This window comes from Henckelia pumila, chromosome 2 (genome assembly GCF_033568475.1).
Source record: "Henckelia pumila isolate YLH828 chromosome 2, ASM3356847v2, whole genome shotgun sequence".
Lineage (NCBI taxonomy): Eukaryota > Viridiplantae > Streptophyta > Magnoliopsida > Lamiales > Gesneriaceae > Henckelia > Henckelia pumila.
The window spans coordinates 50376624-50387484 of record NC_133121.1 but is presented as its reverse complement, the minus strand read 5'-3'; the positions used below and the strand labels follow the sequence as shown (position 1 = coordinate 50387484).

General features: G+C 37.0%; 1 protein-coding gene across 4 annotated transcripts; it reads left to right on the top strand.

The window, feature by feature from the left end:
- The first annotated feature begins 6474 nt into the window (after window positions 1–6474).
- On the top strand, window positions 6475–10532 carry LOC140883973 (uncharacterized). Of its 4 annotated transcripts, XM_073290608.1 has the most exons (9): window positions 6475–6818; window positions 6907–7069; window positions 7473–7557; window positions 7666–7719; window positions 7887–8233; window positions 8668–8738; window positions 9630–9726; window positions 9817–9888; window positions 10217–10532. In XM_073290608.1, the coding sequence occupies exons 1-5, from the start codon at window positions 6754–6756 to the stop codon at window positions 7901–7903; spliced, it is 384 nt and encodes a 127-aa protein (XP_073146709.1). In that variant the 5' UTR covers window positions 6475–6753; the 3' UTR covers window positions 7904–8233; window positions 8668–8738; window positions 9630–9726; window positions 9817–9888; window positions 10217–10532. The 4 variants fall into 4 exon arrangements, 1 of the variants encoding a protein (XP_073146709.1); XR_012150500.1 differs by having other exon boundaries at window positions 7488–7557; window positions 7666–8233; XR_012150498.1 differs by lacking the exon at window positions 9817–9888 and having other exon boundaries at window positions 6907–7557; window positions 7666–8233.
- Window positions 10533–10861: the final 329 nt, after the last annotated feature.

The following is a 10861-nucleotide window of genomic DNA, read 5'->3' as shown; positions in this document are numbered from 1 at the left end:
CCTAAAATAGAGCCACGTGGGCAAAGGAGAGGAACTCGGAATTTGCACCAAATGAGGAGCTCGGACCTCATATTTATAGAGCACGTTCGGATCGTCCGATCCTGACTTTGGATCGTCCGAATTGTTTTGGGCCGTCCGATCGCCTCATCGGATCGTCCGATCTCTGCCACGCGTCCAACCATTCGCATGCAACCATACACCTGTCCAATACACTATTCGGGCCGTCCGAATTGGCTCTTCGGATTGTCCGAACATCTCCCCGATGATGTCACCAATGACTTATTATTTTGGGACAGCTGGCCGCATGAGTTCGGATCGTCCGAACCCACTTCGGACCGTCTGAAGTCTTCAGAGCCTCCTAAGCCTGGCTCCGTCCATGTTCGGATCCTCCGAACTCAAGTTCGGAGCGCCCGAACCTGCCGAACCATACCCACCATTTTTTAGTGTCCTCGATCCATTTCTGGACTCCGTTAATTAATTTGAAATTTCCTTAATCATGTTTTACTTAATTCGAACATGATCCTTCAATTAATTACTCATTAATTGTTAGTTTTGGATACGAGCTACTACAATTAAAGTTATATACTCTCCCGAGTTATACAAACAGTTAACAGTTTGAATTCTATTGATCCTACTCAAAATCCCCTCTCCCAAGTGCCGGATTCCAAATAAATTTAACAAATCAACTTATGGCCAGTAAATTGAAAAGACTTTCAAAACTAGAAACACAATTAATCTAGAGAAATTCAATTCAATAAAATCAAAAATTCATGAACTTGTCTCAATCAGGCTACATCAACCTTTAGACTAAGAAATTTAGTGCATAGTGAAATTCAAACACAACCAAATCATGTTTAATAATCCAAACATAATTCAACAATCAAAAGAAAATTAAAGATAGAATAACAATGCCGTAGTCTTTCTTCCGTGACCGGTTGAAAATCCTTCGTCTTCGTTCCAAGGAATTCTTCAATTCACGATCACAGTTAATCACCAAAAATCTCACAAATTTGTTCTCTCCCAAGTTTGATGTGTGTGGCGGCTGATAGATGATCATTTGACTCAGAAAAGTCCTTTTATATGCCCTAAAAATCGTCCACAATAAGCCCAAGAAAATCACAAAAATTTCCATAAAAACTCAGACACTAAAATTCTGCATCACGCGACGGCGCGGGCGCTCTGTTCACTGCTCGAGCGCGCCTTACTCACGCTGATTCATTCTTCAAAATTTCACGGATCACGCGGGCGCGCTTTGCTCTTGCATTTTCTCACCAATTCTTCATCACACGGCGGGCGCTCTTCTAAACCACGCAGGCGCTCCTTGTTCTCGAATTTGTCCATTTTTTTTTCTCTTTTTCAATTCTTGATTTCCACTCTTTTCTCCAATATTTTGGGATTAATTCCACTTAAACTCCTCAAACTCCATTCTTTCCTACAATCACATAAACAACAACAAACTCACGCAATATCTCCCAAATAAATCACAAAAGTCAAGTAAAATCATAAACAAATTAAGTGCATAAAATGCACTTATCAAATTCCCCCAAACTTGAACTTTTGTTCGTCCCAAACAAAATCAAGAAACACAGAATCCAACAAATTCATAACACATCTGTAAACAACAAGAACCATCAAGAACTACTATAGATCAATGGCCTCATCGTTGATTTAAAAAAAAACTTTCAAATCCAATCACACCAAACCTACTAACATTTGAAAAAAATTTTAACAAGAAAAATAGCTCAACCTCATAAACTTATAAACTCCGCAACTCACGTTTCAAAATATTCTTCTCCGAATTCAATTCAAACATTCACAGATCATGAGGACTTTTCAAGATAGCATAGGATCAAAGTTAAGGATATTAAATCAAAAACACTCACAATTTAATTCAAAGGAAAATAGTGTGTGTGTGTTTTGATAAAAAAAATTCATACTCATTAAAAATGTCAATCGACAGTCTATAGGCTAGAATCTTGAAACCCCTCTCCACTAGTATATTGAGCGACTGTGACTCGGTCAATAGGACTTAATCAGCTTATAATGTCAGGCCTGACTCATGGCTACAAACGAAGGAATAAGAATTCAAAAGAGGAAGTAAATTATGCTCTATCACTAATTTCCACTCCTTTTCATTCAAACTTCACATCTCTTCTTCACCCCATTGATTTTTCATCTTTTCTTCATTTTTCATCATGTTTCTTTTCCACCAACATTTTTGTTTTCAAAAATTTTTCATTCACATTTTTTTTTCACTACTACCCATTTACTTTTCAATTCTTCCACCACACCATTCGATATTCACAAATATAATCTAGGAGAATATAAAATTAAAACATTCAAATTACTCCCTTAAAGGTAGGAAATTAAATAGTGTTTAGGCTATTTATAGGTAGTAAATATAGGACCTTGAAACGATTTCGAATGAGGATTTATCACACGTTTTCACGCATGCTATTCGTTTTTCAATTAGGCTCAAACAAGGTACTAAGGACATTTAATTCAGTGGGTAGCTTGAAAGGCACAAACGAGTTTAGAAAAATTGTCTAAATCATTCCTAAGTCACAAATTACCCGTATTTCGCCTCAAGGGTTGTCCGAACTAGTTCTAGACAAATCTCAATTCACAATTAAATTGTATGAATTTCAATCAGTGCAAAATAAATAATCACCAACATTAAACGATGATTTTCAACAGAATTTCTCAACATGTACCTCAATTACTCATATAATTTTGTGAATGGGAAACTAAGGATAATTCATTCAATAAAAACAGACCCACAATATCCCAACAACGCCTCAATCATGTCTATATTTGTATGTTTCAAAATTCAGATTCAAGCATAAATCACAGAGTATGTAGGAGTTTATTCGTCTAATTGGTTCATTAGTCAAAATTTTGTCAGATAGGCAGATATTCAAGGATTTCCATGACAAAACAAAAATTTTACCATCATTGGCCATCTTTTCACTTCATTCTTGATTTATTGAAACAATTACTAAAATGCACACAACACATAAAAATTCAACAATTCAACAACAATAATCATTTCAAACACAAAGCAACTACTCAAAAAACCAAGAAAAAACAGCAAACATTTGCATCAAACTCTGAAAAAAAATCCAAACTCCCCCAAAACTTAGGTAAAATCATCGTCCTCAATGATATGACAATAAAGAGTAAAGGACATGTACCTCTAGTAGCGACCGTCAGTGGTCGCCACCATCCTCATCATCAAAAGGAGGGGGCTGCTCAGTAGGACCAGACACAGGAGGCCACTATAGTCTCGAAGGGAATGGATGCGCAAAGCTAGCAACATCAGGAAAATGGTGGGGCAGAGCAGCTGTGAAATCCATCACATAATTCATAAACACGTCTGACAGTTGCTGGAATGCATGAAACTCCTGTTGATGTTGCCGCAACTCCTCCTCCAAAATAGCAACATGATCAGGCACAATAGTAAGAGACTGAGGCTAGGGCGATGTGCCTCTCTGCTCATCAGATCTTGCATTAAACTCTCTCCTTTCTTCCCGCTCTCGCTGCTCAGAAGTAGGTACCATACGGAATGGCGCATGGCAGACAATAGCCGCAGTGTGTTTCTATACTTCCTCGTTCGGGCTCCATTCCACCTCCGCTTCTTCACATAAATAAGTCAGAAGAGCTGGTAGTGCAAAACTGCCACTAGTACGTCCCACCACCACATTTTGAATCGTTTCTTGGAACACTAAACCCAAGTCAATCGACTTTCCCTCGAGGATACAGTATACTAGAATGGCTCGGTATCTTGTAACCTCATGTTCATGATCTGTTTGTTTTAGTCGAGCACAGAAAAAAGTATACCAGAGCTTAGCTTCCGTAATCAAGTCAGTCTTTCTCAATTTAGATGGAGTGTGGTCACGACCCAACCTCCACTCAGCTCCCTCAACATAAATTCGTCTCAGAATCGCCTCATGATCCACTTCATTATCGTGATACTCCACATATTCATCATGTAGCACCGGCGGAAGGTCATAAAGGGTATTGATGGTGTGAGCGTCAAACGGTACAAACTTTCCACGAACTATGTAGTGACCCTGCATTGAATCACCTACTAACTGGAAACTAATAGCATGCATTAAGCTTAATAAAGCATGAATACTTAACAGAGTAAAACGTGCGGAAACATAACCCATAATTTACATATCTGCTTAAAACATATCCAGGTTTATTATAGTAGTGATACAACCATATCGAAAAGCTTAAAATACAACTGTCTAAAACATTATACAGCTAAAAAAATCCTGCTGTATAAAATCCCATGAAAAGCTCCGGCTCTCTAGTCCTGCCTCAAACTACCGGCTCCGTCCATCCTGCTACCTGTCCCGTGGAATAGGGTGTCCAAGATAACAACTAGGACATTAGCTAACGCCCAGTACATAAATGTGAGTAAACATATGTATCTGATGCATGCAACCGTTATGACTGGTAAAGGGTCATCTGATAAGTCATGCTCAGTACCGACATCACATGAGTGCTGTAACCTCACAGATCAACCTCTGGGTACAACCACACTTGTCTATAACACTAGAGTAGTCAGACATAAATGTCCCCGCCATCGCGGTACCCTTAGTGACAGACTAACAAGTATAGAGCTGAGCGGCTCTATAACCAGGTATAACAAAGTATAGGCTCAACGTGTATATGCACATGACATATGAATATGGAATAAAGTAAACCATATATCATGCCATACAATAATGCCAAATAAATGAAACACATAAACATGTATACTCGCTGGCAATCTCAGTCAATGTGTACGTACCTCTAGGCTAGTTCAAGTCTAGTAGGATCCTAGGTTCCAAGTCTATATTCAAAAGTTCACTGTATCACTACACAAGTTCTATAAGCCTTAACTAAGCTAATAAGTACTCCCAAAACTTAAATAGATTCCCGGACCATACCTTCGTCCATAGTAAGCCCTTTGAAGACGCTAGTCCCGGATGACTATAATCATACCTTGGTTATTCTAAAACTTCTATAATAACCGATTGAGCCCTCAAGTGTATACCTCACACTATATAACTGAAAAAGGAAACTCAAAATTCATAATTCAAAATGAATTCGAATGAGCCCTATTTATAGCCCCAGAATCGGTTAAGTTTGAGCCCCGAACTCGGGTTCGGATCATCCGATCCAGCTCACTTCCTGCATGCGAGACACATCAAGTTCGGACCATCCGATCACCACTTCGGGTCGTCCGAAGTGTCCTAATTCTGACACTTGTCAAAACCCATGGCCGAGTAATCTTGCCTGCTTGGCATGAGGAAGTTAGGGTCGTCCAATCCTGGTTTGGACCGTCCGAACGTGCCTTAACTCTGAAGTCAATACGCCCTTCTTCGGAACTCCCGACTTGATGAGTTCGGATCGTTCGAAGTCCTCTTCGGACCGTCCGAACTGGATCAAACATTGGAAGCCCAATTCTTAGTTCTGAAGTCTGATTAAGCCCCGGAATTGGTTAATTACCAACCCTTAATCATGTTTAACATATTATTATTTTAAAATGGAATATGGGTTACTACATTCTCCCCACCTTTAGATATTTCTTCCGCGAAATAAAATCTAAAGATAAATAAAGATAAAAATATGAAACATCAAACCATGTTTTATTAAAACAACCGTAATTACATCTTTACATGATAATCAAAAGTACAAAGCAAACAACTCAGGATATTCAGCTCGCATACGACTCTCTGTTTCCCAAGTTGCTTCTTCAACGTCTTGGCGCTGTCACTGTACCATCACAAGTGGTATAGTCTTATTCCGGAGAACTTCCTCCTTCCTGTCTAGGATACGGAGTGGTCGTTCAACATACGACAGATCTGGCTCTAGCTGAACATCAGTAGGTTGGATACATGAGATTCATCAGCTATGTACTGTCAAAGTAACGACACATGAAAATCATCATGTATACTGGAAATATATGGCGGTAACGCCAAACGATATGCAACATCTCCGATCTTCTCCAGTCACCACAACAAATATGTTAATTAACCACACTAGAAAGACAACGGTTTTATACACAAACTATTGTCTTTTGGCCTTTAACAACGGTTTTTACAAAAACCGTTGTCGTTAGCCAAATTTTAATGGAAAACAACAACGGTTTTTGAAAAACCGTTGTCTAATATATGTTAAATACATCGGTTTTTTAAAACCGTTGTCTATGAGCGGGTTTTTATGGTCTACGACAACGGTTTTAATTAACCGTTTTCTATGAGCGGGTTTTTGGGGATCTACGACAACTATTTTTAAAACCGTTGTCTATGCGCGTGTTTTTGGAGCTCTATGACAACAGTTGTCTTTATCCGTTGTCATTTTTTATTGTATTATATATTTTAAGACAACACTTTTCTTGATCCCTTGTCTTTGCTTTATTTTATTATTTTTTTATTAAACATTACATATACACAAATACCTACAAAATAAAAAAAAGAATGGAAACCCAAGCCCTAGCTCTCCCCTCCGCCTCCTCTCTCTCCCCTCCGCTCCTTTCCTTACGCCGCCTCAACGCCCTTTTCTTTTCCTACTTTGTCTTGTTCAACGTACGAGGAACAGGTTACATGGGCAAGATGCTTCTCAAGGAAAGACTGGCAGAGGGCCACCCTACATACATTCTTTGGAGCTCTAAGATCGGCCTCGACATCAATAAATTGCATCTGTTGTTGGAGTTCAGGCAAAAAGGGGCGAAGCTGGTGGAGGGATCCTTTTCCGAACATGAATCGCTTGTTTTTTGTCTCGTTTCTGCCCAAACATGAGCACTTTCTGCGACCTATTTCCGGGTAAATTTTCAATCACAAAATCTTTATACTTATGACTTATTTCAGGTTGATCTTAAGGCTTCAAGGTCGTGAGGTGTTGGTTTTCAAGGTTTTCATGCTGGGAGATTTCTGGTTGCCGGAGGATCTGTTTATGGATGAGCAAGCGCCGATGGATTCGGTTTTCTTTCCTTTCTAGGCGGCTCTGCTTTTGTGTTATTTTTAAAAGCAAAAAACGCTGGGAGCTTTGCTTTTACGGCCGCGAAATGATGTCTGTGAGTATTGTAGTTGATTTTTCTAACTTACTATGCTTCAATAGAGTTCATGGACCAGCTACATTGAAATGATTTATTGTTGTAACTATATACTTTATAGCTGATTTGTGTGTTATGTTGATAGACCTGCCCATAATTGTTACAGTTTGTGGAAAATATAGTGTTTCTGTTTCTTATGTTTCAGCAACACCGGACTAATACATTTTTCTGTGTCTACCTAGATAAATTTTGAAACTTTCTCAACAAGGGAAACTTATTAAATTTGCACCGTGTTTAGTGTTTATAGTGATCGACATCTGTCAACTGTTTCAATGATTGTACTTGTGGTTGTCGAGATGTTCAATGCATTGAACAACCTTAGTGAAAACCAATCGCTCTTGTTAGTACCTAACAATATTTCTAGTTTATGGCTCCTCAGATCAATTGTCCTAACAATGCTTCGTTACGTGATCATCCTTTATGTGCAACCACTTTCTGCCCTTTTCTCTGTAAGTTAACATTCTCTTTCTTTTAGCAAATCATTATCGTTTTATCCCCTTTTGGGTTCAACAGAGAACCACGTTTTTATTTTTCACGTTGCTAAATTATTGTGATAGGTTACACCACTAAATTGGGCAGAGTGGACTGTTGTTTTGTATCTGTCTTTTCCCGTAAGTATAATGTGTTCCGATGAAGTTAAATGATTCTCCTGTAAGCTTGTGGGTTGCTTCAACGATGAAGTGACTTAAGAGGGGGATGTAATGGATGTTTTGATTTTTGAAATGTTGACTGTGAAACATTTTTGACTCGTCTCACCTACTACGTCTCTCTATTGCAGGTGATAATAATCAATGAGATACTGAAGTTTCTTTCAAGAAACACAATTCGTCATGATCATTCTGATCATCCCTCCTATATCTTCAGAAATTTGTAATTGCCAAATTTATAGTCCATGCAGTCCTGATATTGGCCAGTTTTTATTTCATTACAGACACTAGGTTTAATTTCAGATTCAGGAGAGTGGATTTACTTCCCAAAGAGAAGTTCGCGACAAATGATGGAAGAAAATTCTATCGTCGTCGTGTAATCACAGGAACATTAATATGCTTCCTGCTGGGCTTGCAAAGATGAAACATAGACTAACTTGAGGAGTCACGGCTAACTTTTGGATTGAGATGTGTTGAGGTAAGTGGAGCTTCATACGCTCTAAAATTCTTGTTTTGTTGTACGTATGTCTTTGGGACGTCATGTAGTACTCTAAAAGCTCGGAATAAGAATCAGAAGTTTAGTAATATATTTATTTTTTTATCTGTAAAAATATTTTTATAGAGTTAGTAGTTGAAATGTAAACTTATTTTTAAAGAAATTTTTAAAATATTTTTATTGTATGCTTTGATTTAGTCCTTGTGATACAATAAGACTTTTAAAAGTTATTATTTGAGTTTCTTCGCAATTTTGATGTCGTTTTGTTTTTTTGTGGGGAATTTTTTAATGTCTTCGTGAGGTATGGCATGGGTTCATGTGTGGATTATAATTAGGAGGTACCTGTAGGTTTATTGGATTTCAAGGTTTCAATATGTATTACAGTGAAGCTAAAAATTGGGTACTTTCTCTCGCAGCGTTGGCCTTTCAACAGCTCTTGTGTTGGGTACTTTCTCGTTTCAGACTCTCCCTTCTTTGTGGTTCTCCAGTAAGTTCTTTCTCGTTGTTCATTACTTGTGAGTATCTAATTACGGAAAGCAAATAATGATTCCAATGAGATCATGGCCTACGTTCTGATACAAACCGGGCAAATGAATGGAAATATAAAAAAAATTGATTTTACACTCACAAATGTTTTTCAGATTTATACTCTTTTATTTGCTGTTGCATGCACCATTATCATTTTTAGTTGATGCAATTGACCGAATTATCTGTTTTTTTTTCTTTTTTAAATGAGTGAAAACTTTTTGTTTGTTCAAAATTGTTCTTTTCATTTGCAAGCCACAACAATTTTGGAAATATCTTTGTTCTTTTATTTTCTTTTTTTAAATTGAGCCCCGACATCAATTTCTCAAACCTAGTAAGTTCAACGGTTTACCTTCTAGTTAATATGCGAACAGTTGAGTGAGAGCTGAAAATGTCATTTTTATGACTTGGGTTTCTTTCTTTTTTTTAAACACCAGAATTAATTGTGTCTTCGGGTTATAATGCACAAAATGCTTTTAGTGAGATTATTTTTTATGGGAATTTCTGGAAGAGAACACTATTTAGGATGTAGTGTGCTGGCCTTGTACTAGTCTTTGTTCTCTAAATATCTTTGTACTCAGTCAAAAAATGGTTTTTGTCAACTTGTTTCTCATGCTTACTTTCCAAAAAGATTTGGTGATTTTGATGTACATGTTAATTCTAACATTTTCTTGAGAATGATGGATTAATATAATTCATTTTAATGATTTCAGCATGTGATGGCAGTAGCTTTAAACAATGATGGTTCTGGTCTTATATCCCTTCTGTTTTATAATATTAGATTTGCACAAATTTTCGAATTTCAGGAAAATGATGTTACTGAAGTCTGAATTCATACGTATTTTTATTGCAGCATAACCTTCGGTTAGTTTTATTTTTAATGAAGAGATACTTTCAATACTTTGCAAATGGTTCAAGATTCCAAGACCATCTGATCTCTTCTTGGTGATGTGAGTTCATGCACTTGCATTAATTATTATTTTTTACTTTTCTCGATGTAACTTACTTTGTTATTTATTCAATATTTTTTGGTACTTCAGATATTTGGAATTAGCCAATGGGATTATGGTACTGATGTTATGGATGCATTGGTTGAATTGCTTGTACACTTGGTATGATAGTTGTATGTGTTTTGTCTATTTACTGATATTTTTTTATTAGGGAACTTCGTTATTGACCATTCGCCTATTTCTATACGCCGGATTTGTACTTAAATATTTCATTAGGAATCATTAGGAAGAAAAATGGGTTGAGAGACATCAAGTGATTCTTTGTACTTCATGCAAATGAGTCATACCTGCACACCATTCATAAAACCAAGAAATGTTTTCTTCTCCTCTCATTTCTGTTATATCCCTCAAATATCTAGAGCATGCGACAGGCAAAAAGTTGGAAAAAGATAGCTACAAAAAATGGGTCACACCGTCATTGTTGTCGCAGGCAAGCCTGGGATTGTAGGCTCTCCATGTTCAAGTTAGAAAACCCTGAGCTCAGACATACCCCAGTTGTTGGAACTAATACACAAGCAGGCAAAACAGAAGAAAGACACGGTTGAAGCTACACGTAAAGATAAGATATTCAAGGCAACGGAGGTGGCAAATACATGCATACCGTGAAACCAAGCAGATTCCTAAGAAATCTTTTCGATGCTTTTAAGGTGAAGTGTCTTGTGTATAGCAAAGTATGACCTGCGAAGTTTCAGGATTCCCTTGTAAATTTTGTTGCTTTGATATGATGTTTTGTAATACTGTAAAATTTTATATTAAATTTTATTTTAAAAATTTTAAATTTTGATTGATTTATAATTTTGAAAATTTGTATATTAATTTTTTTTATTTAAGAAATAACAAATTTAAACTGTTGCAGAACTGTTGTCGTAAGCCTCAAAAGACAACGGATTTAAACTGTTGCAGAAATGTTGTTGTACACCTACATAAGAAATCAGTTTTGAAATGTGGTTGAATAATGTCAACATACGACAACAGATATAAATTGTTGCAAATATGTTGTCATATGCCAACATAGACAACGGTTTATAACTGTTCTAAAAGGCAACTTAAGACAACGGTTATAAACCGTGGTCAA

Bases quoted from the DNA above. Each gene is read 5' to 3' on its own strand.
- LOC140883973 (XM_073290608.1), top strand. From the start codon at position 6,754: ATGAATCGCTTGTTTTTTGTCTCGTTTCTGCCCAAACATGAGCACTTT. The intron at 6,819-6,906 runs GTAAATTTTCAA...TTGGTTTTCAAG, and splicing joins TTTCTGCGACCTATTTCCGG to GTTTTCATGCTGGGAGATTT. The intron at 7,558-7,665 runs GTAAGTTAACAT...TTATTGTGATAG, and splicing joins CACTTTCTGCCCTTTTCTCT to GTTACACCACTAAATTGGGC.